The 15,700-nt window shown below is 50.5% G+C and overlaps 1 protein-coding gene across 1 annotated transcript; it reads right to left on the bottom strand.

The window, feature by feature from the left end:
- Positions 1 to 1,123: 1,123 nt before the first annotated feature.
- Positions 1,124 to 5,299, bottom strand: SOX4 (SRY-box transcription factor 4). The gene has a single exon (XM_062618033.1). It carries the CDS (start codon positions 5,159 to 5,161, stop codon positions 3,863 to 3,865), a length of 1,299 nt encoding a protein of 432 aa, XP_062474017.1. The 5' UTR covers positions 5,162 to 5,299; the 3' UTR covers positions 1,124 to 3,862.
- Between the last annotated feature and the right edge of the window lie 10,401 nt (positions 5,300 to 15,700).

Below are 15,700 nucleotides of genomic sequence, written 5' to 3'. Positions count from 1 at the left end.
GATGTCTGCTTTGCAAGTGACCTCTGGAAGGAGCGGCCCTGCATGCAAAGAGGCTAACCGGGAAACCTCCGGGCAATGAACTGCGCGGGTCTGTAGGTGGGGGCTTTTTTTGCATGGCAAATACAACACAGGAATTCGAGAGGATAAAGCAGGGCAAACATTAACCTCCTGTGCCGGTGGCTTTGCGAAACAGCCAGCAGGTCTCCTTTAGTTTGCTGCTCCTTTTCATGGAAAAGAGTTTATGGCTCAAAGCCAGCTGTAAATTAACAGCTAAGTGAAACCATTATGTCAGTGGGATACTTTAATCGGTTTACAAAATACTGTTCAAGATAGGATGCATATCCGTGGGCAAGAGGGGAACGCAAGCGCGTATCAGGGCCGGGGTCACGGGTTTTGGCCCAGGTCGGGGAGCACTCAGCTCGGAGGCAGCAGGGAGGTGGGGGCAAGGACCCCAACACACTACCCCGTCCCTCAGTCCCTCCGACCTGCGCATTCTCCCTGCTAACATCGTTGATGGCCCGTGGTTTGCAAGCTCTCTCATTAGAAAGACTTCATTAAAGGTGCCCCGGAGAAACCGGTTTGGATGGAGGATGGGCGGCGGGGCCCCGCAACTGCCCGGGCCCAGAGGCTAGCTCGCTCCGGAGGCTTTCACCCGGAACGCCAGTGCAGAAAAGGGAAAAAAAAAGGAAAAAAACACGTATTGTATAAGGGAAAACGACCTCAACCTGCAGTACCGGGGGAGCAGCCCCGGAAGGAGAGGAGCGGCTCGCCGCCTCCCGGCTAACGCGCTGCCAGGAGCTCGGCGGAGGCAAACCCCACCCAGCCCCAGCTACCCCGACCCCTCCACCGGGAGCCGTCCGCCCAGCTGCGCACCGCCGCCGAGCCCGGGTTCCGCGGCACCCACCCCACAGCCCTGGAGGAGGGGCGGTTCGGAGACACGGCTGCCCCTCCCTTGGCTCCTCCCGGCAGGGCTGGCCCCGGGGCGGTGGCTCCGCGCTGGGACAGTGGCCGACACCGGAGCCGGGCCTCCGGCGAGCAGGAGGCTCCGCTGCCTCCGGAGGACGACAGATCGCTGTTCGGAGGGGGCAGGGGGCGTATGAATGATGACAAGAGCAGTCCAGTGTTAGGGTTCAGTTCCAGCTGATTTTATTTCCTTCCCGAAGAACAACAACAACCAAAAAAAAAAAAAAAAAAAAAAAAAAAAAAAAACAAACTAAAGAAAAAAATAAAACCCAAACAAAACAAAACAAACAAACAAAAAAAAAACCAAAACAAAAGAGCAGTTATTTACAGAAGGTATATCAACAATCTGACAGGCAGTGAACTTGACATGGTTAGCTGGCATGATCTTTTTTTTTTCCTTTTCTCTCTCTCTTTCCCAACATTGCGTTGAGGGTGATCGTTAAGATAAGATTAAAAAAAGAAAAAAAAAACAAATCTACACAGCATATTGCACAGGATGGATGACCAAAAAAATAACAAAAAAATAACAAAAAAGTTAAACCCTTAACGGAACCACCTCATTAGGCAGACGTCCTAGTGCCTGTCATGTTATATTAACATACATAAACACACAATCTTCTTTTTTGCTTATTATAATACAGACTTAAATGTACAAAGATGTTTTCACTTTCTTCATCTTAAACACAACAGCTATAAACCTGAATACATATGCTATCATCATGCCATAAGAGACTAAAACAATTATATTTAGCGACAAGTAGAAAGGATTAAATAGTCAAATACAAGAATGAAAAACGCAGTACATAGTGTCGCGAACTCAAACCGGCATTTCGATAGATCCAGTGGTTTAAACGGCACGGGTTTGCTTCTAAAAAAAGTGCAAAAGATGTGGTTTACAAGTTAAAGGTACAGGATCCCTTCTCTGTAAATGCACCAGTTGCTGTACTTCATTTCGGGACAGGCGTGTCTCCCCAGAACGGTGGCACACGGTGTGTCCGCCTCAGTCCTCCCCTGCCCGCTCCCCTCCGGACCCCCTCAGTAAAGGCGGGGGGCTGCGGAGCGGGCACAGGCGGCGAGGGATGCTGTCACTTTAAGATGCCTGCAGATTGGAGTGTAAACATGGACAAAAGGGGCTGACTCGTGGGTGCGTGAGAGTGAGTGAGCGTGCACACGCGGGTGAGATACTAACCAGCGGCCCTGTTGTTAAAATCAGGAAATCCAAACAGCGATTTACACCGATTTACACCCCCTTTATATATTTTTTACAAAAATACACTGAGAAAATAATCAAACGTTTTCATCTCTCTTCTCTTTTTGTTTGTTTTTTCTTTTTTTTTCTTAAAAGTGTCAAAAGTCTACATTTAAATATAAAAAATTAAAAGTTAAAACTCTAGCCCTTCAGTGAAGGAGACATAAAAATGGTGTGGGTAACAACGAGAACTACCAAAAAAGGACAAAGAAATACAAGTCAAAAATGTTTGGCCAGTATAAATACGTCCACTTATAAAATGGCATCCGATTACATTTACAAGGAAAAATAAAAACAAAACCGAAAAACAACACGAGGATGGAGCATCGGTGAGAAAAAACCAGTCTTTTCATTTACAGCTATAAGGAACAAACACATACATACTCTGAGAAAAAAATTTGGTCCTGAATTTTCTTTTCTTTTTTAAAAAAAGTCCAGCACAGATTTGAGTTGCGTTTGAATCCTTTAAAGAGTTAAGAATGAAAAAAAGCTGGTGATATTTTTGTAGGAATCAAACATAGCGCCATCTATCTGCTTTTATATTATCCTAACACTAGGGTTTTTTAAACTGTTCAACAGTCTTACAGAAATCTTAAAAAGACAGGATAACATGCTATATTAAACCCCACCAGTGAAATAATCCAACACCATCACGATTCTGAGTAAGAAGAAAAAAAACTACTTTTTTTTTTTTTTTCAGTATTTTCGTATTTGGGATTTTTTTTTTTTTTTTTTTTTTTTGCAAAAGCCGTCGCCCTCAGTTTTCCCTGTACCACATCACGACAGAAACTGTTCCCATTCGGTCTGTTTCCAAAGAAGTTTTCAGTGTTCTTGAAGTTTCGGCCTTATTTTTCCTTTCTACATATGACATCAGGTGACCGAGAAAAGCGCTGCCGCCACCTCAACCGTACGTGCAAATCCGTTTCAGTTTATTATTATTTTCCCCCCACCGTATTTCCAAGACAACTCTCAAGTGTGAGTCTGGCTCTTCTCCACTTAACCGGGATCTCAGTCCAGCTCCCAGCTCCATCCGTCTCCTCCTCCTATCATCGTCGCCTCTCACCGCTTAAGAAACCGGGACAGGATTTCTCCCCCCAGACACGAACCTTGCAAGGGCTTGGGTGGATTTTTTTGTGTTCGTTTCTTTCTCTCCGTTTTTCCAAGCAGTTCAGCTCGCTCTTTCACGCCAAAGGGCGAATGCTCAAGACCTCCAGCGTGCGCTTAGCACAATGCATCGCTCCCCCTCCTCTTTATTCATATAAAGTGGGCAATAACAAAGAACCCAGAGGTGTGTGCGGTTCCCCCCTCCCCTCCCCCCCCCCCCCCCCGTCTCTCTTTTCAGTAAATAAAAAAGGGAAAAGGCAGCATTTCGCTCTCGCCAGTCTCTGAAAAAGCAACATCGGAGGAGGGGGGTGTGTTTGTGCGGGTCCGTCTCCGGCCGGGGGAAGAGGACTGCTGGCCTTTCCGCAAGCAGAGGGCGATCCTGCTCTCGCCGCCCAGCTCCCCGAGCACCAGCAGCAGTCTCAACAGCCCCTTCCCGGGGAAGGCAGGGGAGAAAGGGAAAAAAAAAAAAGAAAAAAAAAGAAAAAGGAAAACAAACTCGAGAAACGCGCGCGGCGGTGCCTCCTCCTGCAGCGCCCGGCTCCTGCCTCAGTACGTGAAGACCAGGTTGGAAATGCTGGACTCCAGCCAGTCACCCGAGATCATCTCACTTACCTCCGGCGTGCAGTAGTCCGGGAACTCAAAGTGAGAGCCCGAGCCGGGCTCGAAGTTAAAATCCAGGTCCCTGTCGAGCACCGAGGAGCTGAAGCTGCCCAGGGACATGCTTTCAAAGCCGGGGCTGGGGTTCAGGTCTAAGAGGTCGTCCTCAAACTCGTCGTCCGACGAAGAAGAGCCGGAGGAGGAAGAGGAGGAGGAGTGGCAGGACGCGGAGGAGGAATGCGCCGTCGAGGGGGCTGGGGAGGAGGCGCGCAGGCTGGTATAGCTGCGGTGATCCGAGGGGGAGCCCGAGCCGGAGGGCGAGGGGCAGGCAGCGCCGCCGCAGTCCCCGTCGGGCCGACCCGCCCCACCCCCCCCTTCCTCGTAGAGGCTCAAGGGGTCTCCGGCCTCCGCCGAGCTACTCAGCGTGGGGCTGCCGGGCACGGCACCGCCGGGGGAGGCGGAGGCGGCCGCCGCCTGCCCGCTCCCGAAGATGTAGACCCGCTTCAGCTTCTTCTCGGCCAGCGGCTTGCCGGGACCCGAGGCCGCGCCCGCCGCCCCCCGGGGCTTGTAGAGCGCCTGGTGCTCGGGCGGCAGCAGCGCGGCCGGCGGCTCCCCCGGGAAGGGGGCAGCTTTGCCGCCCGCCGCTGCCTTGCCGTGGGGCTTGCCGCCCGCGCCGCCGCCCGCGGGGGAGGGCTTGGAGCCGCCGCCGCCGCCGCCCTTCTTCGGGGCGGGCTTGGCGGAGGCCGCGGAGCCGCCGGTGCCGCCGCCCGCGTTGCCCCCGCCGGCGCCGCCCCCGCCGCCCTTGTCCGCCTTGTCGCCGGGCTTGGCGGAGCTGTTGCCCGACTTCACCTTCTTCCTGGGCCGGTACTTGTAGTCGGGATAGTCCGCCATGTGCTTGAGGCGCAGCCGCTCCGCCTCCCGGATGAAGGGGATCTTGTCGCTGTCCTTGAGCAGCTTCCAGCGCTTGCCCAGGCGCTTGGAGATCTCGGCATTGTGCATGTCGGGGGACTGCTCCATGATCTTCCGCCGCTCGATCTGCGACCACACCATGAAGGCGTTCATGGGCCTCTTGATGTGTCCGCTGGGCGTCTTGCACCAGCTCGGGTCGTCCGCCTTCCCCCCCGTGGAAGCAGTGGAGCCCGGCGTGGGGGAGGAGGCGATGCCCAGCTCGATGCCGGCCCCGGAGTCGGAGGTCTCGGCGGCCAGCAGCGCCTCCGTGTTCTCCGCCGTGTTGGTCTGCTGCACCATTGCGGCGGCGGCAGCGCGGGGCTCGCCGGCGCTCAGCGCCGCTCCGGCGCGGGGCAGGGCGCGCAACTTCTCACAGCGGTACTGGGGCGGCGCAGCCGGCCGCGCAGCCCCCCGCGGCCGCGGTCCCGCTCCGCGCACCACTTGTATTTCCACACCGGCGCCTCGTCCCCGGCGGCGCGGTCCTCTCCCCCTCGAGGCGGCGGCGGAGGCAGCGGCGGGGCCGCCCGCGGTCAGACACAGTGACAGAGTTTCTGCAAAAGCCGCACCGCGAGCCGTCCGTCCAAGTTGGCTTTTTCCTTGGTGTGTTACGGGTTTGGGATTTTTGGAGGGGAGGATGTCCCTCTGCTTTTTTTTCCTCACCACCTCGGATCTGCCCCCTCCCTGAAGCAGCTGTGGTCCAGCAGTTCACAAGTGCTTTCCGCCTGCTCGCGGCGTTTCAGCAGAATAGCGCGCCCGGCGCACAAAGTCTCTCAGCGCTGGGCACGGCCAGCGTGCACCGGCGGCGAGAGAGGGGGAGTGGTGGCAGGGGGGAGGCGGCTGCGGCGCGCCTCCAAAGCCCCGAAAACCCCGGCTCCAGGACTCGTGGTGGTGGTGGTGGCGGCGGGTTCGGCGGTCAGGAGTTAGTGCAGGTAGGATTTGGCAGTTACGAGGCGCAGAGCGAAAACCCCTCAGGCAAAAAAAAAAAAAAAAAATAGAAAAAGGAAAAAAATAATAATTACGGAAAAAAATCACGAGGAATTAAAAGAGAAAAAGAAAAGCGCCCGTGCATGAACGAGTGTGTACGTCCCCGGCAGGAAGAGCGGCAAGTCGGGCTCACAGCCCCGTTCCTCCTCCGCCGCCGCCGCAGCCGGTGGTGGTTGTTCTGGTTCTGCTGCCGGCACTGCTGCTGCTGCTGCTGCTGCTCCGCGCTCGCGGAGCCCTGCGGAGCTGCCGCTGCCACCGCCCCCCGCCCGCCGGGCGCTGCCCCGCGCACAGCCGCGCTCGGCCGGCTGCAGCCTGAGAGCGGACCCCCGCGCCCGCCCCGCGCCCGCTTTATCCTTTCGCGGCCCGCCCCGCGGCCAATCGGGCGCTGTATCCAACGCCTCCGCGTGCCAAGCCCCGCCCGCCGCGCGGCGATTGGCGGGAGCGGCGGCGCGGTAATCGCGCCCCGCGTGCAATGGGAAGCGCCCGCGCTGACCTCATTCCCGGCGGCGGCGGCGGGGAGGACTTTTTGAAAGGGGGCAAAGGAGGGCAAGCCCCGCGCGCCGCCCCGCAGAGCACGTGCCCGCAACCCACCCCCCCCCCACGTTACCCTCCCCCTTCCTCCCTCCCTGCAGGGTAAAAATTAGGAAATCAGCAGAAATCATCATAATGCAAATAATTAAGGGGTGGGGGGGGGGTGGGGGGCGGGGGGGACACCTGCCCGCACAAAGCAACGCACCGCCCCGGTGACCCCGCTGCCGGGCGTTCCGCGAGGAGGATGCCGGAGTGCGTGCGTGTGTATGCGTGTGTGTGTGTGTGTGTGCGCGTCCGCCCCCGGCCACACGCGGGTGTTGCTGCGGCGGGGTCGTCACCCCTCGCGAAGTGTCCGCAAAGCGCTACCGTCACGCCCCCTCCGACATGGAGAGCGGCGCCGCGGCTGGGACGCAACGCGCGGCCGGCACCTCCTGCGGAGCGGGGAGCTCCGCACCGGCGGCAGCGCTCGCTGATCGCCGCCACCCATCCCATCGCCTAGCCGCGGAGTAACAGGGAGGGCAGACGCGTTGCCCTCACTGCCTGCTTTCCCTGCGTTCCGCCAGCGGCCACTCAGGCACGCCGCAGCCCCGTGACCCCTGGCTGAGGGGTCTTGTCCGGCCCCGCCGGCTCCCCTGGGAGCAGGAGGGGCCGCGAGGGGCGGGGAAAGCGGTACCCGGCCGGTGGGCAAGGACCAGCCTCCCGAGCGCGGAGGTGCAACCGCGCCTAACCCTGTCCCCCCATCCCCCGCCGCCTCTGGGGCCCTTCGGAGGGTTCAAGGGGCGTTTCGAGATGCGTTTTCATCCCATTTTCCGGCCCCTCCGCCCTGCCATGGTCAGTGGTAACAACAGGGCGGCGGTGAGAGGCGCTGTGAGGCACCGCTTCAGGCCTCGCGGCGTCAAATAACCCAGTACTCAGGTAAAGTGTTGGTGAGGCCGTAAAAACACTGGCAACGTTACTGCCCCAAAGATTCCTCACACCATCCGTCAGGCCAGGGACCGAAAAGGCTGTTAGACAAAACAGCTGTGAAAATTTCTGTTCCACACACCAGCAGTTAAAAACACTTGTTAAATCAGAAACAAAAAACAATGGTTGAAAACAGCTGAAATGTGTGAAAAAGAGGTCTAAAAATAACTTAGATATTTTTGCAAGAAAATTTACAGTGGGATCCTTTAGCAGGGTTTCTAATTGGTTTGAGAACAAGCTTTGAATATTAAGATCCCACATGGGACACGGGCTATTACACTGTCACAAAGTGCTGAGAAAAATCCTGAAATCCAGGTACCCCCTTGGGTAGGTCACCTACATGACCAAGAACATTTGCAAAGATACAACCTAAATTTTTGCTTTGCTTGCAAAAATAATACATTGTTTTCTCTTTCAGCCTCTGGTAAGCACTGGATAAAATACCGCTCTGTACTAAGTTGACGAGACTCAGTGACATCAGTGGTGTTTCTCACTTTTACACTTAGTGTGTAGTAAATCATTCTATGTTTCCCCCCCACACTACCCCAAAGCTCACATCAAATCTGTTCTACCATACACCATCAACATCTGTGGAAAAAGTGACTCACAGTGGTTTGGGTGTCAGGAGTAAGTACTAGCTTTACCTACACACTTGGTACCCATGTGCAGCAGTGGGAAAAACTGGGTCTGGGAGCAGCCAGTGGCTCCTGGCTGCTCCACCTGTAAGCATGCTATCCAAAAGGATTTCAGTCCCAGCTATTATGTTTTACATATAAATCTCAATTTGTTTAAACTACAAAGCAAGTAAAATATTCTCATGTTTCAAGATACAGGTTAAAGCAGGAAAAATACAAACTAAACCCAGAGACATGGAAAGAAAAAAACTTTAGAGAAGCTTTTCACCCAGTTGTGTCACAGTGTGCCATGGCTAAAATCATCTTCAGGTGAGTTAAGCATTATCTTGATGAAAGCAGTCACCTCAATTTAATCTTGCTTCAAAAAGCATGAACATGGGATGGCCAGAAGAGTATTATTTCCTGAAGGAAAGAACACTTTACAAAAGGGCAATTTAGAATTGCTTAATAAAGCAAGTGCAAGAACACGATGAGAAACTCTATAAAATCATTTTACTACAATTTCTTGGCTGTTTCCTTAAAGTTAATTACTTCCACCCCTAATCCTCCAGTGCAGGACTGGAAGCACCTTCCAGGGCCCCACATTTTTAAGCCTAGGTGTAAAGTGTGAGCACTCAGCTTCCACCTAAAAGGCGGTTTGAAGAGCACTGGCCAGATTTCTCCACGTTTTACAAGTGAAAAAAAAACCTCGAAACTTCATTCCTTTTCCTGCAGGCTTCGTAGGGCCGGGGGACGCGAGGTGGCAGCGCTGAGCCTCTTCTGCCAGACGTGGGAAAACGCGAGATACCCAACCCGGGACCTTTATTTTATATTATTATTATCATTATTTCCCCTCATGGTTGTACTGAGCGGCACAGCACCACAAGTTTCTAACTGGAATTCAGCAGGTTTGCATGACAGAGCAGCTGTGCCCACACATTCACACCCACTTGGCTACCGACGATAAACCCCGGGGGGAGCGGGGGGTGGGGAAGGGCACAGTCACCCTGACCCCTCTCCCACGCGTGGGGCTGCGGCCCGACACCGGCGGCTCGCCCGGCTCACGGAGCAGGGTAACCTGATCCGGGGGAAAGCGTCCGGGCACATCAGCAGCAGCAGCAGCAGCACCGTGCGCTCCGGGCACCGACCACGGGCTTCCTGTGCAAATCGCACCACAGTCCCCACAGGTTAAAATGCCTTAAGAATACGCAGATTTAGCAAAGAGGCAGATTCCCCCCCCCCCCCCCCCCCAAAACCGAGGATTACTGGCTCTCAGGCATATTTAACTGCAGCCCTTGCCGTTGATCTTTTCCACACCCCCAGCTCCGCAGGCTGTGAGAAACGCTCTGGAGTTGAGTCTGGCTGAGCTTTCGGAAGGCAAACCCTCCCTCCCGCGAAACGTGTTCCTGCGTGCCCTCGCCGGCTCCTTTCCCGGGAGGGAGAGCTGCCCGGGCGGCCGCCCCACTGGGCCGAGGAGTCCCTGCAGCTTCACCGGCCCCGGGAACCAGCGAGCTCGCCCCTCCGCCGGACCGGGCGGGTTAATTAACGCTCACAGTAACTGCGTGCTACGCACAAAGTGTACCTCCTCTCCCTAACCAGCCCCTCCTCGCTCAGCGCAACTCCGACCTCCAGCGCCCCCCTTCACCCCGGCAGGGACCGGTCCACACGGGCGGGCACGACTCTTCTCCCGCGGAATGACCCTCCCGCGTTGCAGGGGATGCGCGGAGGCGGCAGTGGGGAAGAGGAGCCTGCCTCCCGCGGGGGAGGGTGCTCCGCGGCCGCGCACCGCCCGCCGCGCGGTAGGGAGGGAAGGGGAGGTGCCGGGCGCTGTGCGGCTCTCCGCGCGGTCCCCGAGCAGGGCGCGCTTTTCACGCAACAAGCGGGGCCCTCCACCCGGGCACGGCCTGAGCAGGAGCTAGCAGCAGCAGCAGGGCATAGTCACTAGAGAGGAAGCACTGCGGGCAATTAAGGCTATTCCCGTCACTCTGTGGCAGGCATCCTCTAGGCGGGGAAAGGCGGCACCTTATTTTCCTTAATTAAAAAAAAAAAAAAAAAAAAGCAACACAAAATCCAAACCAACCTGTGTTACTTCTGAGTGTTTTTCTGTCTGTAACATTCACCTCTGTAACATATATTTTGCCTTGACATTCTATGCTGCATTTAAATAGGTGTAGTGGGGTGATTTTAGCCTTTTGAACTGGAAAGGACTAGGCCACAGCAGAGGGATGCTGCTGAAGAGCCTTTCCCACCATCTTTCTGTTGCCTATTTTGATCCGAGGAGAACAAAGTTGGCAAGATACTTGCCATTAAAGGGAAAAAAGACCTGGCTTTTAAAATATCATGATGATAGTGGGTGATCAGGTGATCATGTTCAAAGAAGATGAGCATGCTTAGGGCTCAGAGGTGGAAGCTGAGATGAAAGTGAGCCCTCCTTCATCCTGTTTGCAAGCAGAAAACTCCATTGTACAACTGCGTCACTCAGGTTCACAGAGTACCTTTATTCAGCGTGATTCATAAACACTTTGAACTCTTCCCAGTGGCTTTGCGGAGAAGAACTTTTATTACTGGGAAGCATTTTATAGAGGATATTTAGGAGTGAAAATCTGTTGCCTAAATTTGCATGGTATCGTTTCCTTCAAAACTGTATATTCACTTATGTTTTAGCTGAAGACAAGCCTTCACAGAGATACTCAGTGCTCTTGTTATGAGAATGCCAAGACATTTCTAGCTCATTTAATACAATAAGTAGGTAAGAAGCCATTTGCGTATACATATTTATATTAATTCAGATATTAATCACTTATATGGAAATGTCTGGTTTTGGGAAGGCAGAAGCACCTCTCCAGAGATTTTTAATAAGAAAATATGATAATACTATCTATCCTTTATCCACGTTTGGGACTTTTGAAGTTTTAATTTGTGTTATTCTTAGAGAACAAGTTCAAAAAGCTCTGTAAAAAAAAAGGGGGGGGGGGAGGAGGAAGAAACTTGGAAAAACACATTGTTTGCATTTACTTAAAAGGAGAATTGCAACCCCTAGCCAATCCTATAGGATTTAGTAAACTTTGGGTTTGGTTTTTTTTTAAGCTTCATATAAGGAAAGGTTTTTCTTCAGTTTTAAAGCTTTTTTGGCAAGGCTTTTCTGCAAAGTGAAAAGCAGCACAGCCACAAGGTTGAAGAGGAATTACTGGTCTGCTACATATGTAGCAGCAGATTGCATATTCATGAGGTGCAGCTGCCATGAAGGCCACCCCAGGCTGAGTAGCTCAGAGGAGAGCCAGGGCTGGGGAGCAGCGGCTGGTGGGTGCCTGCAGCCATCCCTTGGGCAAGGCCAAGCCTCTTCCCTGTGGTAGGACTGGAGAAGGACCACTCTGCTCTTTCTGAGTGCTGCGATTTTTGAGCATGCTCCTCTGTTCGGCCCCTCACGTTCCCTCCCAGTCACCTGTACTTGTCTTTCCTGCTTGCTCTCACCTTCCCTTGCCTTCTACAAGCTTATCACTGCCACATTCATAACATTCAGCTCGTCTTTTCCTGCCATCTCTATGAACTAGCAAACAGCTGCAAGAAGACAGTTTGCCAGAAGCCCACGTAGTACCAAGAATGAGGTAATATTGCTACCCACTTCCACAGAATCGTGATGTCACCCAGATGTTAGTGTCATCGATAAGCTGGAGCTACAAAGACACTGTGAACTGAATTAAATTTGGGTTGGTTTTAAAGATCATTTAGTGGGATGTCGCATACTATTTAATTCAGCATATGACTGATTTCTTCTGCTGAGCACAATGTTGCTTATACTTAGTACCCCTGGAAAGGAGGCAAAAGGTAATCCCTGTGCACACAAGAAAAAGGGTTCTCCTAAAATTTAGCATTTCTAACTTGTTTCTTGTGAGAACATTTCTTGAGTGATGTATTAAAGGTAATTTAATAACAATAGTAAAATCTTGCATAGGTTCTGTGAAGTCCTTCAGCAGCCTGTGGACAGTTATCCATGCACTCTAAAGACAGTCCTGGCAGAGGCAGACAGACTCTGGAGCAGCACCTGGCTTTTGACTCACCATAAAATGGTCACCCAGGCAGATACACAGCTGACATGTAAGCTTTGTGGAGGCTTTCTGCAGAGCTTTCTCCAGAGGAGCCTGTCATCAAATAACACTGTTTACTGTTCAAAACAGAACGGTGGAGGTAATAACTGTGATTATTTCAAATTTCCTTAATTTTAGGATCTCCTGAGGCACGGAAATAACTGTGACTAAAACCAGCAGTGTCATGCCATTAAGACGGTCTTAAGAATGGCCTATCATTTTCTGATATTTCAACTTTAGGCAATGTTTAGTATTTTTTATCATAAAATTGTCTCTGTATCCAAAAATTCACCCCTTCGTTCATCCCTGTAGCCTTCAGACATAACGGGTCTGGTAGGTAGGGACATACCAGGTTCTGGTAGGAAGAGGAAAAAATACATTTTCATCTAAAAAGAATGAGAGAAAAAAGTACGTTTCTTACAATTTTCTCCTTTTGTGCTCAGGACAAATACAAGTCTGGCTTTCTTCCTGGTTTCCTTCCTTATAATTGTTCTTAATGATGGTGGTGGTGTGACAGTTACAAGTAGTTTTGTTTTGTTTTTTCTTTTTTGTTAATCTTTTCTGAATAGATTGCTCAAATGATACCATTCTGTACTTGCCAGGGCCTGTTCTACAGTCTCTGTCACCTACCTTGCTTATGCTGCTTGTACAGAAAAAGGTTACTGGTTTAATATTAAATACAAATATTTATTAAAAAAAACCTACTTCAAAAACTTGTTTTCTCTAAGAATTGTATTTTTCTGAAGAGAGTATCAGAAAAAGGTGGCAGAGCTCTACACTACCTTATGTAATCCTGATCTAGCTGTCACACTCAAGAAGCATATATATGAGTGATATCAACTTGCAGGTGTTCTCAAGTGAGGCAGGATGTCTGAATTTGCATTGCTTTATAGAGTCTGTATTTAAGTTTGATTAATTGGTATCAGAAATAACAAATTATCTGTGTGGAACCTCAGGAAGCTAGAATATTATACAGCGTTTCATAGTACAAGAATCATGCAATTTCCATGTATTATTCAAAAATTCTAATCCTCGACTCATGTGCTTCACCAATACACAAAGTCTGGTATCTAATCTGAGTGTCCAAAATGAATTTAAAAAATCCCAAACTGTTGAATTTTGGCTTGTAAAACTACTGATTTATTGAACACTGTAAAAGAGGATGCTAGTGTATAGTCATTTTGTGGATTATAAATACAATAGTTGAAAAATGTGAAAATATTGCACTCCTGCTATTCAAAGCTTTCCTGTGAAAGAGCTAAACAGCCCTTAGTTTGGCTCAGCAGGACTGCCTTTGAAATTCAAGGTGTTAATCCTGTTGATATTTCAGAAAACATCCCTATATTCAAGAAAGACGTTGTGTGCCCCAGTGCGGGTCGGGGGAGTAGGGGGGGAAAGGGTTGAGGCACTTACGTTATCTCAATGCAGATCTTAGGCTTTTCCTCATGCTCTCAGCCCCATGACGGAAAGTTCCTTCTCATGCCTCTGCTGGTGTGGCACAGAAGTTACGTGGTTCTCAGATAGATATTTTGTGGAAAGTGGAAGTAACGGGTACAAGACTGCATCTTATGTATCTTACACCAGGTGTACAAGTAATGCTCATTCCAGCAGTGTACAACTGTCAAAGAACATCTCTGAGGCACTGCGGCATGTTGCTAATAAGAGCACATACATACCCACAGACATTGTCCTGAAGACTTCTGTGTATGACCTTTTCTCCCTGTATATATAAAAAGGGGAATAAAACCTAAACCCACTGTCAAAAACAATGGTGAGAGCACTGGGGAAAAAAACCAATATTTAGACTAGAGAGCTAAAACAGACAGAAGATGACCAAGTTCCTATAGACACTGGAGGCATTTGCTTTTTAGGATAGATGTACACTGCAGACTATAGCATTAAAAATACCTGAAACTGTAATCAAGTCATCTTGCATATCAGGCAGGTACATAGATGCTTCTAAATTTTCACCCTTGATTTATGTGTCACATCAGCTGTGATTCAAGAGTGGCTCCTGTTCTCCAATGTATTTATATAGCAGCTGGGAATGGGTTGTGGTGCAGGTGTGCCCTGCTCTACTTTTGTTCTACTGCTTCTCTGTGCACAGCTTTGTTTCCAACTCCTCCTGGGGTGAAGGCTCTTCAAGGCAGGTGCCAGCACACTTTTGGCTCCTTTGCATAGCTCCACTAGCCCACAGCTTACCATGTCTTGAACCTTCTGCTTCCCTGTTCTCAGCATCACTCTAATTTGTTCTAACTTCTGCACTAATTTGTTTTTTAATCATGTAAAGGAAATTTGAACAGCATTCACCCTTGTGCATTAAAAAATTCACACAAAAATATCTTACGTGGCAAAAAATTTACCTATGGAGATTTCATCTCCAGAATCACATGGAGCAAGTGAGCAGATAAATTGCCACCTACTGATGAAGAGAAAAATCATCTAGAGTTTAAGCTTTCTCAAGTAATCTATTTTTGGTTTTCCATTTTCTTATCCTAGAAATATAATACCATCTTTACTGCTATAAACAGAAGAAGTTCTGCTGTTCTTACATAAATATATGCTGATGTATTTTGCAATCTTATATACTCCATATCTATATTCAGTAACTGGGGTTTCAAAATGCATGCTGTACATTCTAGTGTTAAATGGGCTGCTGCTCAGAAAAGCTCAACATGTAATGCCAAAATCACTGCAAACTAGGGGAGCAGAAATGGTATCTAATTGCTGTTTGGGTTGTTCAGATTCCTAAGCAAATCCAGCCATGAAAGGATATCTGACACCCGACTATCTCACAGCCATGGTGATACTGCAACTAAGACATTTGATTGCATTTACCATTTTTTGACTGCAATTGTTTTCCTTTTGGAACACAGGGTAACACTACTATATTAAGCACTTGCTGACAGGAGCAGTGGAATCTGTTGTTTAATGAGGCTGTAATATCGCATGCATACATAAAGTGTGATATGCCACTACTTAAAAGAGAGCCCTCCATACTGACACTGTCATTTGTAACAGGGACAAATTATAGCACAGGTACACTGTCAGTGCTATGGTAGAGCAGTTTTTCAGGTTTTGTTAATACAGTAGAGGACAGTATCTAGCTGGAGTAAAAAAATCATTGAATCATAGAATGGTTACGGTTGGAAAAGGCCTTAAGATCATCTAGTTCCAAAACCCCTGCTATGGGCAAAAAGCTCCTTATTTACCATTCTGGTTTTTGATTCTTCAAATTGACTTGTATGTGGTCTGGCTGCACACTTGGCAAGTCCAAGTGACCCCTCAGATGCTTCTCAGGCAGCAGTGCTCAGTTGCATCTTCCCACAAGAAAGCAGGAATACTTCCTGCAGGTTTAGGAAACAGTGCCTCACTGTCCTGCACCCAGGAACAGTGAGTGGTCAGTCATCCACCAGCTCATTGGCGCTGCCTTGCTGCAGAGGAGGAGGCCCTTGCCAGGTGGTCCTTGGGCCATAAAAGGTTTACTGCCCCACAGCTGCCTTCCCTGGGGAGAAGCCAACCCCAGCAGTGATGTGAGGAGTGGGACAGCAGCTCGGGGGGGGCAGCTGCTGCTTTGGGGGGGGGGGGGGGCATGCCAGAAGTTTTGCATGCCTTGGTCTGTGTGATAGCCCCATGTTCCTCTTCACAGCAGCCCCTCTGCT

The sequence above is a fragment of the Pezoporus occidentalis genome, unplaced genomic scaffold (assembly GCF_034315485.1).
Source record: "Pezoporus occidentalis ecotype Australia unplaced genomic scaffold, CSIRO_AGI_Poc_V1 ctg2, whole genome shotgun sequence".
Taxonomy (NCBI): domain Eukaryota; kingdom Metazoa; phylum Chordata; class Aves; order Psittaciformes; family Psittacidae; genus Pezoporus; species Pezoporus occidentalis.
This window is presented reverse-complemented; position numbering and strand designations above follow the sequence as displayed.

Coding starts and splice junctions, on each gene's coding strand:
- SOX4 (XM_062618033.1), bottom strand. CDS start 5,161: ATGGTGCAGCAGACCAACACGGCGGAGAACACGGAGGCGCTGCTGGCC.